Source organism: Hippichthys cyanospilos, chromosome 6 (genome assembly GCF_059441005.1).
Source record: "Hippichthys cyanospilos isolate Australia breed blue-spotted pipefish chromosome 6, RoL_Hcya_1.0, whole genome shotgun sequence".
Classification (NCBI taxonomy): domain Eukaryota; kingdom Metazoa; phylum Chordata; class Actinopteri; order Syngnathiformes; family Syngnathidae; genus Hippichthys; species Hippichthys cyanospilos.
In genome coordinates, this window is record NC_142374.1 from 8,787,296 (window position 1) to 8,806,857 (window position 19,562).

The 19,562-nt window shown below is 39.3% G+C and overlaps 1 protein-coding gene across 1 annotated transcript; it reads right to left on the reverse strand.

The window, feature by feature from the left end:
* Positions 1–1,411: 1,411 nt before the first annotated feature.
* ush1c (Usher syndrome 1C) lies at positions 1,412–19,128 on the reverse strand. Its single transcript, XM_088417682.1, has 27 exons — positions 19,031–19,128; positions 17,411–17,478; positions 15,997–16,140; positions 15,740–15,878; positions 14,684–14,792; positions 14,564–14,588; positions 14,415–14,472; positions 13,914–14,102; positions 13,761–13,820; positions 13,441–13,497; positions 12,295–12,437; positions 11,082–11,147; positions 10,844–10,992; positions 10,019–10,068; positions 9,688–9,852; positions 9,422–9,538; positions 8,226–8,882; positions 6,827–6,874; positions 6,618–6,746; positions 6,145–6,210; positions 5,305–5,346; positions 4,686–4,739; positions 4,453–4,552; positions 4,179–4,288; positions 3,239–3,294; positions 2,970–3,074; positions 1,412–2,207 (listed from the first exon to the last, which is right to left on the reverse strand). Exons 1-26 carry the CDS (start codon positions 19,064–19,066, stop codon positions 2,981–2,983), a joined length of 2,931 nt encoding a protein of 976 aa, XP_088273808.1. The 5' UTR covers positions 19,067–19,128; the 3' UTR covers positions 1,412–2,207; positions 2,970–2,980.
* Positions 19,129–19,562: the final 434 nt, after the last annotated feature.

Below are 19,562 nucleotides of genomic sequence, written 5' to 3' on the forward strand. Positions count from 1 at the left end.
GTCCTGAGCTGTTAGCTGCTGTTTTAAATCACCATGGATACAGGATGTGAGGTAAGTAGTACGCAGCTTGTGCTCTGGCAGTCATGGTGCAGTGTGTGATTGTCCCTTTTTGTCTCATATTTATAGCATCAGTATGTCTTTATATGCCAGACTTGTAGAAGGTTGTGATGCCTGCTCTAATTAATCAGTTTGATGTCTCTAAAAATACAGATAAACACAGAAGAAACGAGACCTCACAAGAGGAACTTTTTGGATGACCTATATCAACGATAAACCTCCATCAAAGGCGTACACGTGGAGAGTGTGCAGGGAAAAAGAAAAACACACACACACAAATTTAGGTCAGCACGAATCGGGCAGCACAGGACAAACATGAATGCAGTCCTGACAGGAAGACGAATATTGAAAGCACACACAAGCAAGCCAGCTAATATAAACTTGGACTGCAGATTTTAGAGGTGAAAGGTGAATGATCCGTTTGTTGGAGCTCATTTCAGCAGAAAGACTCCTCGTCGCTTTTTAGTTCAGGGTTAGCAGCATTCAGTGTTTTGGAAGTGCTCTCGTCTAGATAAGCGAGTGCAAGTTTTCCACCCGCTGCCTTCAAAAACGCAGTTGCATCGGTATCATCGGTGTCATGCAGCAAACTTTGGATTGCACAAAGGTATAATAGCATAACCAATAATGCATTCAAATTGTGAAGGCCGGTGATCATGGACTTACCGGTTTGTATCGTGATATCATCGCGGGCTTCTTAGCTCTGCCACGTCCGTCACTTCCGATGGAGAAAATGGGAATACGCTCCTAAAGTGCGTCCTATTATAAACTCGGAGGGCAGTTCAAAATCTGGGTAGGTAGCGATGTACGCTGCAGGCGTGGAGCTATCCTCGGTGCTGAAGTTGGGTACAGCGGAGGTTTAAAAAAAATAATTAAAAAAAAAAAACAAGGAGGTGGCAGGGAAGGAGGCAGAACCAGGGCCACTTTTTGACACCCCGGTAAATAACCGGCGAGCAGCTCGAGTGCAGGCCGCGCAGCCGGGTCGATGCAATGCTGCAAATGGTAGCCGGACAAAAGTCACGTATGCAGCGTGAGTGGAGATGACTACACAATGTGGTTATATAACTGCGAAATGCACGGGACGAGCACCCACTGAACTCTGTTGCACAGAGTTTGTTTGACCTACTTTTTACAATTGGATTTCAATGCTCTTTTAATGTTGCTGCATACAAAATAATTAAGATATATGCGAGAATCAAAGCTCAGACATGAAAAGAAATCAAATAAATTGAGAAGCATTGTTGCCCCCTGTGGACACTGATCAAAACGAGGACGTGCTGTATGTTGCTCATGCGCCTTCATAATACTGTAGTTTGTTTCCTCAGTCATATTGATCTCGTTTTTCAGTTCCCTGCCATGACTGCAAAAACAAATGTTTTATCGTCTCGTCACATTATTACTGGCTGTAACTGACATACAGTAAATTGTCGACTAACTTTTTAAGTGCAAGTTGTGGCACGAAAACATTCCAGTGTAGAACTACTGTGCAGCTTATGGGGTTTAGTCAAGGGGCGAACATTTGTTAAAAGTGAAGAAAACTTGCAATTAGTACAGACTTTGTACCTAAATGAAAATAAGCAACCCATTTAGCATGAATCTTGATGAAGCCCCAACCTTTTAATCTGTCAAGGTGTGTTGAAAAATTGTTCAGTACACCACTTAACAAGATTATCCAAAACAATAAATAATGAAGAGCTTGTCTTGATTTACTCACTACTCTACTAACTCAGAGTGAAATTTGGGTATTTTCCTTTATTATTCCTGTAAATAGCAGCTGAGTGGACTCAATTTGCTATTGCCTCCAATGCTCCACACATCTATTGCCACAGACCAATAAGACACAAGCAAAACATGTAAGCATGGAAATGGTACTTTTAGGAAGAGTGGACATCTGCAGAGGTGAAGATTACAGTACCAAATTAAGCATTAATCATGAGGATTCTTTAGGAATCCCTCAGAAATCCAGAGACTAACAAGTCACATTGGCAGCATCTTCAATCTCAACTTTGCAATGCAAACTAAGAGCAAAAGAGACTGTAAGAAAGTCCTGATACGATGGAAAAGAGTAGGTGAATCCAAATGGAATCTTCAAGAATGAAGTGCTCCTTCTTCTTCACCAAATTCGCTGCCTAGGCAGAAACTAGAAGAATGTTCTGTTGGAGAAGACAAAAGACATGGTTTGCTTCAAGAAAATGCGAACACATCAAAAATATATTTTTTCCCGTGCATAGAGGCTATGCAACACAACAATCTAACACACATGCAGCCAAGTTTTGCAAGCAAATAATAATCCCTTTGAAACTGCATCTCAAACTTCTTTATTTGATCTGTATTTATGCAAAGCTTTCAAAATGCAAATGAGCTTTTGATAAAGACACCAGTGTGTACTCGTGCGGAAGTCCCTCACTCAATCACTTAGTGCCAACGCATGCTAGAACATGTCACAGTCCTGAGGAACAACATCAATCAGAATGACTACTGAAGGCCCACATGAGTTCCGGTCCGTTTTATGAAAGTCCGTGACCTCTGGGCACAAGACGGTATCACACAGGCCACAAATCTACATGTTTGTTAATAAAAAGCACTCAGGGATGGCAGATATATGATCGGATGCATGAGTGATCCCATTAGCTGTAAATTTTTCCACCTGAATAGCATGTTTCTATCGACTTTGAACAAAGAGAAAATTGCCTTGAGACTTTCCTTCTTTGATTCAAAGGAAAAAAAAAACATGCATACTCACTGCTGCCAGTTTTACAAATGCGGCAAGGAGCTACGAGAATAATACTTCTTTTGTTCCTCCTGATTGACCGTCACATGTGCTGAGGTTGGTGGGGGCGGGGACAAATGTCACAGACAAAATCAACATCCACTCTGCTGTGCAGAAGAGGAAGTTTGAAAGCAGATGGAGTTACCGGGTTGCGTGTTAGTGCTGAAGCAGGTAGCCGTGCCTGTACAATGCGGCACTGCCTTCAAACACCTTTCTGTTCACACTGGGACTGACTGATGCTGACTTTGGGCTGCACAAACATGTGCGAAAACACAGACACAAACCGCATCTGTCATATTCTATGCCTGATCTATTTATGCCAGATTACTTGCATTGTAATACAGATACTGTATGTATTCAAAAAAGCAGCAACAATACACGCTTATAATGAGTGTAAAAAACGGGAATGCTTACACTTCATCTTCATATTGTTTGGGGGGCGACACCGCAATGACGACATCGATCCAGTCCTGAAAGAGACGGCATTATCCATTTATGTTTGATCAAATCAAACAAGCCAGCAGGGAAAGGTGGTTGTCATACAGTATGTGTTTTTTGGTGGCTTTGTTAGGATTGGATTTCGTTTTGTTACAAGGATTGTCATGCTTTCCCTGTGTTCTTTACTCATGTCTAGTCTTGTTCCTTCAGATTTTGTTTCCACCGTTGTTGTCAGCCCAGTCCCTTGGGTCAACCAATCAGCTCCCTGAGTCACTCATTTCTTGTCAAGGTGTACCTCGATGACTCCCTTAGTTTGCTTGTATTCAGTTCCTGGTATTCTCTTTTGTTTTTTGGTTCTGTCTGGTTATGTTCTGAGTTGTGATGTGACTCTTGCCAGATTTGGCATATTACTTTGCACCTTTATTTTTTGAGACTTCCGTTAGTATTTGTGATTCCACATGTCTCTTTTGCTGTATTGTTTTCGGAAAATAAATGTTTTTTGGGTTTTTTTTGTCAGGAGTACATCCTCCACCATGCCTTACCTTCCTCCATTTGGGTACTCACATGTCACCATGGAAAAAAAATGTAACGCTGTATAATGTCACATATATATGTAACATACATACATACATACACATATATATATATACATACACATATATATATATATATATATATATATATATATATATATATATTATATATATGTAACATACATACATACATACATACATATACATACACACACACACACACACACACATATACATACATATATATATATATATATATACATACACACTATATATATATATATATATATATATATATACACACACACACAGTATACATAAACACACACACACACACATGCATACGGTATGGCTAACTTATTTGGAAGGAAATCATTCAGTACCCCTCCACTATTCCAGGCTCGTGCAAGAGAATTTTGTCCTTCAGTCAGTGGCGCATCAAGCAGGATCTTCCCATTCACAGCCATAAGTTCATCACCTGGTACAATGCCACCTAAAAATGCACATTACAGACATTTTATCTAGCTATTAAATTAAAATATGAGCACAATTGTATATTCTATTCAATACTGAAAACATAAATTTTTCTAAAAACATTCATCAAAAGGGAACGTACTCATATTTCTTAAGCACTGTACATGCATTTTATGAACTGACCGTGCTTGTCTGCAGCCCCTCCCTCGTACACAGACGACACCACCAATTTCCCCAAAGGTGAGTCGGCGCCCCCCTCCAAAGCCAAGTCAAGCTGTCCCACCTCAAGAGCAAGAAACAGAAATATGAGTCATGCTAAGCTCACATTAAATTACACAGCAACTATCATCTTGTTCTACATAATATTATTGATATTTACTTACAGAATGATAATTTATCTAAAGTACTGCAAGTACCTTTCTTATCCGCAACAGTCTCACGTCTCGTCCTGCTATCTGATCCGATGAGAACTTGATTCACACAGAGCAAGAAAAATGAAAAAGAAGAAAAAAGCCCAGCAAAACACGTGAGTGCCATATTAAACAAATGAAAATGTCAAACTGAAGAGGAAATACCTCCTCATTTCTGTTTGGTTGCTTTCAGTGATAATGTAGTAGGCTTAAAATACAAATGACATATTACAAATAATCCTTTGTGGTAGCAGTACATTATCTTCATAATGACCAATGCCTAGAGTTTTGGTTCTAACTGGAGTGGAATAAAGCCTTTTCCAACAGACTTTGGGCAAGAAGTAGTGGAGTGCATCCTTTCTAACATTCACACATGTGAACAGTTTAGAGACTTCAATCAACCAACCGTGCATGTTTTTGAAATTCGAGAGGAAATTGGAGCTTCTGCAGAAAATCCATGCAAGCATAGAGAAAGGATGTAAAAAATTCCTGCTATAGGCGAGAGTAAAATCCAAATCCAAATGTGAATGATAAACCTTATTCAAGCATGCTGGCCAGTACAAATATTATGAAATTATCTTTCAAATTATATCACATACAAAGTACATACTAAGAGATACAATACCATTGAGTGGGGATCAAAGTCGTCCAAGTACTTCTGAAACCCCTGAAAGAATATCAATATGTGTTTCATTTAGCACATTCGGAGCAATAAAGAACTGACAAAAAGAATACAAAAACAAAAATGTGAATGTTGTGAGATACTTATTTCCTTTGACAACCATCTGGATTTTACCGACAGTCAAATGAAGCCCTTAGATGCATGATAGACGATTGGTTCTGTTAATCCCAGTTGTTAATAGACTGCATATTAAATATGTAAAGGTTACTTTCAAGCTTTAGGAGAGACGCTAGAAGTCAAAAGTGGCAATCCAAAAAAAGAAAAACAACCATTATTTCTTTGGGACGCTGAAAGTGCTTCATCTCTCTTACATTGATTGCAACCACTGCAATCACAAGAGCGGCACAAAATTATTGGGGTGCATCATTCTCAATTGTGAAGCACACTCTCTAGTTGGCAAAAGTAGAAAGACTGCACGGAACTCATCAGTTGACAAACCAATACAATGACCAGTCTTACAAATGATTAAGAATACGGCAGTTAGCAACGAACCTAACATGAATTAGTTACATGAATTATTTGATGCCTACGGCCAGGATTGGTAAACCACTGCAAAGGTTAACAAATTTCAACAGGCAGTGAAATGTTACGATGGGAAACCTATTATGCTGAGTTCAATGTACTGCCAGTAGTTCTTAAAACTATCAAAGGTAGCCAGACCACAGGGTAATTTAATACAGAAAAAAATACCATTATCTACAACAGTGGACTATTGGAAAGCAATAAAAGAACAATATAAGACAAAAGAAGAAAGAGTGATTTATTCACAGAAGCTTAAATTACTTGTGTTTTGTTGTTTGATTTAAAAGACGAGTTGAAAGGCACCATCCGTTTCAACATTTCTGGAGGCTGAAATACAAAACAAGAAAATAATAAGAAAAACATAAATATGCTTGAGCATTTTCCTCCGATAATGACCTCTTATCGTATAGCCAGACTATTGGTTGAGCAATAGAGAAGTAAATCACAAACTTGAAAGTGAAAGTATGGTAAAAAAAAAAAAAAAAAAAAAAAAAAAACTTATTTTCACACTACAGTACATCATTATTCAGATTTTGTGGTCGTAATATTAGAATTACTCTGATTAATAGTAGCATGCTAATTGGCGAAATCTATGTTGGTGCCGCTTGAAGACTCAATGTGATTTGAGATCCAAAAATGTTTTCCACAATGTGGCAAAGCCTTAAATAATGACGTGGGAGAGATTAATTTAAGATTTCGCATTGGTAAGGTCGATCACATGGGCCACCACATACCAGGCCGTCAGAACGAACAGCAGGTCTGATAGGGTCTGGTCGGTGGGTCTGCGACCGCGGGAGCATGACGGGCTTCGACATGACGGGGACCACAGGACGACGCTGGTTCGGAGGACTAGGTGCTAGTTGCTATCGGAACACGATTGTCAATACGTTAAATGGATCGTGTTTGAAGTTATAACTCGTGACGCATGGGATGTGTGACTCACCAAGGAAGGAGTGGAAATGCGACTGGCGTGTGAAGTATTTCTCATAACCTGAACCACAATCAAATGCAATGAAGCATTGCAGCACAATGTAAAAAAAGGCCTTGCAATCACATTTCTTAAATATCACAGCACGGATAAGGTGTTGAACCATAACTTTAAAAAAATTTTTCCTTCTTGTACTGCAAAATCACGCTCACAAAAAGACAGAAAACTGTCCGAGCACGGCACACCACAACACATTCACTGCATCATTATAACAAAATCACTACCAAACAATGACAGCTAACAACAGCTTCAAGAAATTGAGGCAAATTTCTGAGGCTAAAGGGAACTCTATATGAGACAAGAATTTGCCATGCCATTACCGAAAATCCCACTGCTGGCACAACACATGCATTTATGAACACACCGCATCAGTGTTTTTTTTGTCAATGATGTAGCCCCAGTGAAATACTTTTCTCAGCCAAGTACCCCCTAAGCAGCGCAAAACAAAGACAAAAAAAAAAAGTGCTGTGTCTGATTTATTAAACTTTGGAACTACATTTGTAGTGGTGTCTTCAGATTCCAGAAGACAAAATGCCAAACATCATTAGTTTTTTTTCTAAGCTGTCTGCCAAAAATCATGCCACTAATAGAAGTGTTCAGATATATAACTTAACAAACTTACTTACTAACTTACTGCAAAATCACGCTCACAAAAAGACAGAAAACTGTCCGAGCACGGCACACCACAACACATTCACTGCATCATTATAACAAAATCACTACCAAACAATGACAGCTAACAACAGCTTCAAGAAATTGAGGCAAATTTCTGAGGCTAAAGGGAACTCTATATGAGACAAGAATTTGCCATGCCATTACCGAAAATCCCACTGCTGGCACAACACATGCATTTATGAACACACCGCATCAGTGTTTTTTTTGTCAATGATGTAGCCCCAGTGAAATACTTTTCTCAGCCAAGTACCCCCTAAGCAGCGCAAAACAAAGACAAAAAAAAAAAGTGCTGTGTCTGATTTATTAAACTTTGGAACTACATTTGTAGTGGTGTCTTCAGATTCCAGAAGACAAATTGCCAAACTTCATTAGTTTTTTTTCTAAGCTGTCTGCCAAAAATCATGCCACTAATAGAAGTGTTCGGATATATAACTTAACAAAATAAAAGCATGTTTGCAAAAGAGTCACTTGAACACAATTTAGCAGTGTTGATTCATTTGCTCTTAAAAAGTACTGTATTGATCATGGCATTAAAAAACATTCAATTAGATTTGCTGATACCAGCAGAAACTCAGCTAATTCATTTTTTACAGGGCTGAAACTCCTTTGCGTTAGGGGTACTTTGCAGGGGGTATTTGTACTTGAGAACCATGATGCCACGTGCATGAGAACTTCTAACCTTGGGACTAGAAGGGTAGGACATTTCACTGGCGTTGGCTGAGTAGATGCCCCCTCTCGGGAGGTAGCCACCGGCCTCCCACTCGCTCCTCCGCTCAGGTGGACTAGAGGGGTGAGACAGGTTATGGGGCTGGCGGTAGCCGCTGAGAGCGGCAACTCTTTCTTCAGACTGTTGTGGTGGTGGAGGAGGTGGAGGCGGCGGAGGTGGAGGAGGTGGGGGCGGTGGCGGGGTAGGTGTCGGGCTTGGCTGAGGGGACGAAGGCGGGCGGGTTGATTGAGATGGGGGCGGGTTAACGGGAGGATGTGGATGAGGGGCTTGAGAGGGAGGAGGTCTGCGTCCCTTGTTTGCCAAGGTCGACGAGGCTGAGGGGGGTTTCCGAGCGTTGGGTGGAGACGGTGCCCGACGCGGCGCTGATACTTTAGAGGAAGAATGATTGGGGATGGTTGGGTTTAGTTTGGGTGAAGGTGGCGGGAGAGGCAATGGTGGGGGAGGTTGGCTAATAATTGGAGGGGTGGGGGCTAGTTTTTTAAGGGGCCCCTTCAGACTTTGATCCACATTATCCAGGTTAATGTCATCCAGGTCAGTGGTGGCCAAGTGCAGACCTCCAGGGAAACGCTTCACCATGGGCTCCGAAGAAGGTGAAAGTGGCGGTGACAGCTTAAGATTCAAAGTCAAACTATATTTTAATACTGTCATGTGAGACGAGGGTAGATAGATAGATAGATAGATAGATAGATAGATAGATAGATAGATAGATAGATACTTTATTCATCCCCGTAGGGAAATTCACATTTCCAGCAGTATCCTCAAGTCGAGATATAAAATACTTGAGACTTCTGCGATCTGGTTTTGACATACACATTTTTAAAAAGGAAAGATGTTGCCTTTTTCTTTTTTATGCTCCTACAAAAATCATTATAATAAAAAAAAGAACTGGGCAAAAACCAGTGAAAACTGTCAAGGGGAGTCTAAGCCTAGCATTCAAATTTTAATTTGATAAGGAACAAAACTCGCCCCCTTGTGGACATTTAGGGAAAAAGGCATTTTGACTTCAAACAATTTCAGAACTCGGAGCTTTTCTTACCGTAGCCTTCAAACGTATTTTACAGTATTGGAAAATATTTAAAATATCCTTAGACAGATATGAAGTGGACAAAACCAGACAGAAGTTGAAATTCAAAACAACAATTGGGTACCTCTGGTGACTCGTTCTCCACACAAGAAATTTGTTCCAAACGAGTCTGACAGAGACGCTCAACCCAGTGTTGTACTTTCTCAGACTCCTCAAGGTCTTCTCTCTCTGTTTCTGAAACCTGGCGTGCAGGCATTGGAATTCAACACCACAGTATGGTCAATATAATGATATGTCAATGGTTCAATTCATTCAGCAAATTGAAAAACACAGGGCATTACTGTAGTGAGTCAAGCGAGAACAACAAATTCAGTTTGCTGTGTATTGTACCTCCTGAACCAGCCTATTGATCTTCAACTGCTTCTCTCTTTCATACATCTCTTCTTTTTCCTTGGCTAATTTCAGCTCAAATTCCATCTCTTTTTTGTTTTTACGCTGTTCATGCAGCGTGTCGGAGTTGGACATCTTTTTCTTTTTCTTCTTCTTCTCTCCTTTCTGCAGTGCCAATATGTTCGTAAATGTAAATAAAAAAAAAAAAAAAAACTGGCTGTCACTGCAAACCCCATGGCAAGACATGCCCACACTTACTAAGAAACTATAGACTCGAAAGCATATTAAATGCTTTTTGCACCCAAACCAAAAAAACAGAAGTCAACAATACCTTGCGGAATGAAGGAAGTTTCCCCTCATATCGGTAAAACCAGCCAAATGCTATGGAAATGAAACAGTAACTCAGCATACAGCATTAACTGCTCAAACGTTTCAAGCATTCAATCACATCATCTCCTGTATAAACTCAACAATATATCACAAATGTAAAACAAACAAAGAGGGAAATCAATTTGTTCCCATTTGGAATATACTGAACCATGGATAGTATCCATGGATTTACAACAAAACAAACACAAACACAAATACAAAGAAAGTTTACCTAATTTATGACCCAATGTTTACTTTGTATGGATCTGGATCTCTACATTTCCACCAAGCGATCTGTGCTTATTTAGGATTGTACAAAGTAGGAGAGGTTTCTGAGGATAATGAGTTATGTACTACTGGAAATGATTGTAGGCTATGAAGCTTTGACTACTCTATGCAAGGTGGGTTCTGGAAAAACAACTAAAATATGCAGGTTTTGAGCATGCACATTGTCCCCTTTTTCTGTTGATCAAATTTGGCATAAAAGCCTAGTGAAATGTCAGATTTGGTTGTCAGAGGAAATTTAGCTTCAAGTTATTTTGTACATGCCGCCTCATACTAATTCTCCACACTCACTGGTCTGTCCTCCTCATCCTCCTTGGCCTCGTCTGTGAATGAGCTGGCTTCATCATCTTATTTGTGGGGGGGTCATAAGAAGCAGCACAGCACACAGCAGTGACAGGAAAAAGACCATGCTCAGTTACATCACATGCGGAAGACTCAAAGGAATAAAGAAGCTGAAATTTTCTTGCAGTAGGAGAAAATCGTGATCCAACTCGGGGCTTACGAGAACTTTTGGCCTTCTGAGACTGTGTGGTTTTAATGTCAGGCGCAGCAGGTGATGGGCTCCTCTGAATTTGAGGAGCCTGAGGCTGCTCCGTAGTACCATAGTCTTCTTCCCACTCTTTGTGGTGTTTCCTCTCCACAGCCTCAATCCTAGAGAGGATGAAAAAAAGGAGAGGAGACAGCATTTAAACATGCAGATGCTGAATGTTATCTCAAACTCCCATATTGCAACTGATTACCTTTCCATCTCCTGTTTGTAGCGTTGCTCTTCCTCTGCAGCCATCTGTGAAATCTCCATTTTCCTCCTGGTGGTGAATTTCATACCTTCATTAGATAACTATCCTCACAACTTTATTTGTTACAAAGATTTACTGTCGAAAATGTTGGAAGCGGTGAAAGTGTGTATTTGGGAGCACACGGCCAAATAATCAACGCTGTAGTACATAATTAACCCGGAACTGATGCCATGCGTAGTGTTTTCAAAGGGCCATTTTGATAGAAGGAACGGGTGTTACTGAGTGTGCTCGCCACACGTCTTTTGCTTTGTTGGCAAATGCATTCCATTTCAATGTCATTAAAATGCCTGTTTTTGGCTTCTTCATTCACTCTCTCTCTGACTGCCTTTACTGATCGCTTCAACATTAGCATTTTGTTGTTATTTCGTCGTGGCGGTCGGCTTTAGAACAACGTCATGGAGACACAGCAACCACACTGTGAGAGGTGACGTTTCAGTGAGTACCTGGTTAGAAATCGGGCCACCCAAAAAGTCATATTTCATGAGAAAATGGATGTGCAATGCACCAAAGGTAAGACTCCAGCATGCATATGGGCTCTTCAAATATTAAAATTTGCTATCCTTGAAAAAAAAAAAAAAGCCAAGGCAATATTTTTTCTTATGACCATTTTCTAAGACATTTAAAAAAGAAGAATATGAAGATGCATTACCAGTCAAAACACTAGATACCCCATTAGAGAGGTAGAAGGATACGATGTGTACAACTGACGATACCTTGGAAAGAACCAAAATCGAGTGCACAGTGTATAATATAAACTTCTCACTTGGGTCCGGACCAATGACCAAGTGATCCACAAATTTGTTCCAACCTCTTGTGTTCTAAAAAGTATTTTTTAGCATTCTCATATAAAAACAAGTCACAACCTATATTTTTCTGTGCTTTTTCCTGTTTTTGTTTTTATCCTGGTCCCCATCTTTTTTTCATGCAACGTTCAAACACAATCTTAAATGAACCAAACCACTAACCAGCTACACTTGTCCAAAAGAACCATTCTATGGCAGTAAAAATGCTCTTCTTTACTATAAGCATAAAACATAATTTGTCAATGAGGACTACGCTCATTTCAATTCTGTGAAGATGTCAAACAATTTAAGTGTGTTACATTTTCATTTATGGGTGACATAACCACCTCACAAGTAAAGCGTAAGCAACTTACTGTCTCTCCTTTTCCTGCTGCTCTTTAAGGATTTTGTTGGTCTCCAAAGCCACCCTCTTCTGATGCATCAGCTCCTGCCTCTCCAACTCCCTGCGTGCCTCCGCCGCCAGGCGCTCCTCGTCTGTCATAAACAGCTCACTGCCCTAAGAAATCAGCAACAGCCACAGAAAGGATTTTGTGAGCCAGCCACCCAACCTCCTGGACTGTGAAGTGAATGTCACAGTTCATCTCAGAGCTGCATCAAGCGAAAAAATATCAAATCAGAAAAAAAAAAAAAGGTTGCGATGGAAGCAGGATGATTTGTACATCTCCCTAAAACTAAAGAGATGAGGGTTTAAATCTCAGTTGGAACATCATGGGGGCTTTTGTCTGCTTTTACAATAGGCCTTTTTCCCCATTTTCCCAAAATGTGATTCATGGGTTAATTTAAGAAAGCTACTTTTGTATGTGACTGTAAATTGTTTGTCTATTTGTGCCCTGATATTGTTTAGCAACCAGTCCAAGTTGCGTTCAAAAGAGCTCATTTCTGACCCTTAATTGGGCGGGCGGGCGGATGGATGGATGGATGGATGGATGGATGGATGGATGGATGGATGGATGGATGGATGGATGGATGGATGACAAAACAGAGAGCAAAAATGTATTGGTTCTCATTAAAGTACGGTATGTAATTTTGAAAGACATGATTCAATATTAAACTTCCACAGAAGACATTCTGCTCATAAAACGGGAAAGAAAACAAACACATATGCATTAGACAGACAGTAACTAACAGGGCTGCTTGTCGTTTAGTACACATTCATCATCAACAGCTTTTATGTAAAGAAGCTTATGAAAGACATGATTAATGATAAATGCTGAGAAACTGTGGGCTAGGCCAATGTAGCCATCCAATTAATGTGCTATGTAGCCATAAAAACGAAGGAATGTTGCGCAATGCCGAGCAAGGACGCATATAAGAATATGAACTTGCACTATTTATGTCCATATCCATCTTTGGCTGAAGGACTTTTACGCATGACAACTTTAAAGATAAATCAAGCATGTGATTTCCATATACAGTATGGCACACAGTACACATAGCAAAATGTGCCACAAAAGTTGATAACACACCAATGTGATAATTTAATTTTAATATTTACTTACAGCTCCAGTCAGAACCGTGATAGTCAGACTTCTACTGCTTTTGAGGACTCTTACAGCCTTGGAAAGTAAAACGAAGAAATAAGTAAGGCCCAGTTTCAAGTACTTTTACAGGTATAACAGTCAAACATACACATGGCTTAAATAATGTGGTAGGTCATTGTGGTAAAAATTGCTGAGGGTATCTTTCCATGAGGCAAGTTTAGTGCTTCCTGAACAAGACGATATGTATCAAAAGAGAAATGATATACTGTAATTGCATTGTCAAACCTAATAAGCCATTACAACACAGACAACATGTTTTTATGTGTTTGTGCATTTACCTCTTTGTGGTCGACATTAGTGAAGTCCACCCCATTCACCTCCACAATCTGGTCTCCAATCTATATTGTGTGCGCACAATTATAGGACATTTGCTGATCACAGTAAGAAGCAAAAAAAAAAAAAAACATTATCTTGACATTCGGAGCACTCGCCTCTAGTCCGACCTCAGCAGATAGTGAGCCTGGTTTGACGTTGCTAATGTATATTCCAGGTTTCTGTGTGGGACCACTGGAGATGCTGATGCCCATACCTTTAGTACCCACGAGGCTGAGGAAGACCTTCTTCTCCTTGATCTCCTTCCCTCCAATTGATGCCAAGCCCGCAACGCTGTTTTTTTTCTCCTGGGTTGTACATCATGCAAGAACAACATAACCCGAAGGAGCTGCTGACTACTAAAATGGACATGGGTAATGTCACGGTGTACCTATTTCTGTATCTACTTTCTGTGGCTTAATTTCAAGGCCAAGCATACATGCCATGTACAGTACTGTCATTTTGACTGTGTTATATTCTACCATGTATGGTATAGAATAATTACTTGAGTTTGACATTAGCAACATGAATTTTGTTGACCACCATGATACCGCAGAAACACTTGAATGGAGTGAATGAATGTGTCTTGACGCCTTCGTGATTCTGAAGACAATACTCACCCCAGATTCTGACACAAATTGATCGACAAACTGCCACTTGAGGGGTTCATCTGATGAGCTAAATACAGGAGATACTGATTAGAATGTCACACTTGCAGAACGACAATAACTTAAAAAAGAAACGTATAATTTATACAGTGGTAATGTACCTTTTCACGGGTATCATCCCCACATCTACAAAAAGTAGAAAAAAAATGCAAGATTGATACCACTGCTCTTCAAGTAATATGCAAGAAGATGGATTGTGCTGTTGTGTACGAATAACACACGTCTGACTTTGAGCGATACAATCTTCTTGGTCTTGATAAGGCTGATGACTTCTTCATGTATACAGGAAGAGATGGAGTATCCATTGATGCGAACAATCTCATCGCCCACCTTAAGCATTAATACAGAATGGAATAGCATGAATAATAAATTTAGTATAACCTAAAATACATTATTGTGAGCCGAGCAATTTCTATGCATATTCCAGTCTATCTAAAGAACAGGATTTAATTATCCCTGTGAATTGTTTATACACTACAGGACAGGTTCTTATTCCTTCACTATGTTAATTCAGTGCCTGCCTTCTGACTGCGTATGCAGCATTTCTACTATGTAGACAGCTCAAACGACTGTAAAGGTAGACTGCACATAGTCTAGATACCGTCTGCGCTTGATTGTAGACACGTTATGATAGTGTCAATAAGACACCTGGATTTAATGGTTAAGAGGTGTAGTTCATAACTCCCGACCATATCAGATGCCTGTATTTAAAGTGTATTGTTTACTTGTATTGTATTGTATTGTTTACAAACTCGACACAATACCTAACAATAAAAAACTCATTTGACTATTAATTAATCATTTGATTGCCATATGTTGCCGAAAAACTAGTCATGTTTCTTTTCTAACAATATGTTGTGCCTAATTCAACACCAAAAACAAAGCAAACTCCATTGAGATTGGGTGTCCTTACGATCCTGGATCTTACAAACTCAACGAAGTGTCTGAATCGTGACCGCTGTAAAAGTGAATTAGAAATGAAGAGGCCAGAAGAAAGAAAACATGACAGAACCTTTTTTCTTTGTTATGTCACTATAAAAAAATTGTTCAACAAGCAGGCGATCTATTACCCTCTAGTGGACAGAAGTGTCACGACAATATATTAAATCGATTTTGCGGTCAGAATTCTTTCATATAGGCCACCGTACAACAGATATTTCTTATGTCATAGTATACTTCATACCTAGTTCTGTATGTCGTGTATTTCTATAAATTATTCAAAGAGCAAATGTGCATGGCCAGTCCTTTACTTTCATATACAGCCAATATACACACACCTGAAGACCAACATTACCAGCCTGACCATCTTTGACAATTTGTGATATGTAGAGACCACAGCCAAACTCCAGCCCTCCTCGGACACTCAGGCCCAGTCCATCACGATGTGTCCGATCTAGCCGCACCTCTTTCAGCTTCCTGAATGCATTCACATCAAAAAAAGGTAATTGTAGAATGGACGCTTCATGAAAAGAGATTTTCAAAGTCTAACATAATTCAAACTGCGACAGAAAAAAATGCATGCCGTTGTACACACCTAGACCTCTTGGGGGTTAAAAGGTCGTATTCCACCTGGTGTTTGAGTGGGATGAGGGGCCGGATAGCATCAAACAGGGGCAAACGCTTTGGTTCATTTATGACCAACTTCAGGTCCCCAACAAGAACAGGCAAATCCATAGACCTGTAACACAGCAATTACAAAACAACTTCTATTTCATTAGATTAGGACAGGAAGCAGCGTAAGAGGAGGACACCAGGTGGAGATCAGGATTGGGAAAATTTGAGGGCTCCCGAGTCCAAAACATGATGATACTGTGAACTCAAATACAGAAACACGTTCAATGCAGGGAGAACTATACAATTTGTGCTGTAATTTGTTGTGAAAAGTATTAAGATATTACAAGTACAGTATATGATTTACTACCTTTTGAGCAGTTAAGCTTTGTGCTTGAGTGAGTTTTCTGAATAAAGTCATTGTTCCAAAAATAAAAATGCATCAATATCAGTGACGTTATGAATTTTTGACCTACCAAAGGCTGTTATATAATCATCTAAAATTATACCGCTTTGAACCGTCTGGGAGGAAAATAATACATGTTAGGTGTTTATCCCCTTAAAAAACAGTGATTGTATGACAAAGGGGGGCTAGAAAACACTTTTAAAAATTACAGAAAATATCAGATGTGTTGAAAGTACAAAAAAAAAAAAAATACTGTATTGTATTTAACACTTCAACACTTATATCAGGTTGGTCCGTACGGGCTTAAATGTTCACTAAATTTTAAGTTGACTCAAGTGTTAAAAGAAGTTAAGTAAACACAACTGCAAAATAAAATCCCTTCCTTTTTAATTATTCATTAATTGGTGCCATTTTATAATTGCTTGGAAGGTGAACATAGGCCTTTTGTGAAAAACCGGCCAGGCTTGTCAGGGTACAGTGGAAACTGATAAGCTGCTTAAGCCACGGGATCACTGGTACAAAGATGATTGAAACCTAGACCTGCACCCAGCCACCCCCTATTTCCCACAGCTCACTAAACTTACATTGCAATAAGAAACATCAAATAACATCATCTCCACTTTAATTTTTGGAGGATTAGAATACAAAACACAAAGATTCAGCTCTTTTTATATACAACTATTAAAATGTTGGAAAGGACCTAACGGGTGTTCTTCCTTTCAAAGAAAAATATGTACTTTATTTACTCCACCCTCTATCTAATTAAAACCACCATTTACAATGTTTCCGATCAGATTCACTCATTCACTGCCGCAATGGATCTTAGATTTCCATAGCTGTCAATAGTAGTGAATGAGTTACCTTATTCACTGTTATCCCAGTATAAATGTATCTCTGACGTTCATAGTCGTTGTGGTAGTGAATGAGTTAATTGTGGGGGGAAAAAAAAAAACTTAGATATGACCAAGACCACACACATGCAATGACTCACTGGTGATACATGCGAAGGACATCATACAAGTAGTCCTTCTCAGCCTCATTTTCAATCAGCAATTCCACCTGCAAGAAAAGGAAAACATTCCCAAGCACTGCATGAGTCGGACTGTGTTACAGCTGGAGTCATACTAACCTGATGACGACTCAGTTGTCTCAGGATGGTTTTTAAAAAGCGCTTTGGCCACTCACTGATGTAACACATCTTCCTTGTTTATAGCTCAGTATAATATTATTTTACATGTTTCTGTAAAATTAAGATTCTGCTGTGTACAACTGCCTAAAAAGTTCAACGTGTGTTGAACGTCAAAAGGCTCCTGTACTTGAACGACGCTTTTCAAACTGCTGGTCCCTTCCCAACAAACCACAGCAATGGAATAATAGCAGTACAGCAGAGGAGGTTGGGGTGGAAGGTAAGGCGTGTCATCTTACATCTCAGACATACGGGTAAACATTCAGAATCTGAAATCATTCACACACACACACACACACTACTAAAAAGGGCCCAAATACATGAGAGACGAATGCTCAATCAGAAGCCTGTTTCAATTATTGGTGGAAATATCGCTTAGCCTTAGACAGACCCACTATCCTGACAGTTACGCATCACTGGATCCACATGCCATTTATGGCAGCCATAAACGTCTTTCTACACTCCTGCCAGAACAGCACACAGACTTTGACACCATAAAACAATGACATAAAGGATCACTGGTCAGCCACACACCCATTTTGAAAAGTTCCTTGTGTGGTTGTGGGCTCCTATTGTGATGTTTGACTTCCTCTCCATTGCAATGTACATAAATAAATAGATCACAACCTCACAAAACAAATGTGCATTTTCATGTGTCATAAATAGTCCTGCAAATACATAAAACAGGCAACAAAATTGGAATTCATGGAAACACAGAGGCCGCACAATATAGCAATGAACAAAGCCTGACTGTGTCCTAGTTCAGCCCCTAATTAATCCCTAAACTAGCAATTTATTCCAGTTCAGCTGCTTTTCCCTGGCACATGAACATTATTCAATACCGTTTTGCCCTTTATCTCTGGGTGTCGAGAGTCCAGCGGTGTCCTCTGTTGTCAAACTACCTTTACATGAACTATTTCTATGATTCACAAAAAAAGCATGAATGAGAACATCATGCAAAACACAAGGGACCAGAGATTAGATACACAGAATGGTTTCATTGTAGTAATTTACTGAATTCTAAGTTATTAAGGAAAACGTGCCCAAAAAAAATCAACTCTATGTTAAGCCTTTTTTTTAATTAAAGATAATTAAAGAAAAGTAAAGTCCACAATACCGCAGTATTCCTCCAAGAAGCGTAACCCTTTAGACGCCATATCATTTAAATAAAATGTTCAGTTTCATTATGGCTATTTTAAAAGGCTGTAGCTTGAAAATTGTTAGACATTGTAAAAATTGCTTGGTACAAGTTTGCTACTTTGTCGCTTGAAGGGTTAATGTTTAAATATTTATTCCTTATACGTTTATCACAAATGTGTGGCGATTACATAGTATTTGGACAGGTTTTTTTCCAATTTTCAGTCGGACAAGTCGACTTTTGATCAATGGCATCTTGTAGCGTAAAATAAACAATTTATGCCTTACCTTGTGCCTGAATTCTCGAGCAACTTTGCGCTCCATTGCACGCAATGCGAAAAACCCTAGACAACGTAGTGACGCGAGATAGCTGTATGAGAGCGAAGTTTGACAGTAAACTGAGGAGCGTATGTGAAGTACTATTGGTACAGTTTAATATCCGGTTAAATTTTCACAACAAAGGCAATGTATCGCAGGAAGCTTGATTAATTGAGATATAAAGGAAACGTTAATAGATGTATCATTTTTTCATATTATGCATATGAATTGATGTATCTTTGTTATTGCATTTTCTGAAAAATCCGAATAGATATAACTTTTATTTTAATGTAAAAGACTGAACTACTTTTATTATTTTGTTAAAGTATTACACTTGACAATATTCCCAACGTCCGTTGTCAGGAAAGAATAAAGTTAACAGCGTTCATCCTCAGTCTCTAGATCGGGCGAAACAGTTTGGATTAAGAAAAAAAAAAGCTGAATAAATAAATGCGGGGTAGAACAATATAAATAGACTCGTATGTTGCAGAGTTTTTTGTTT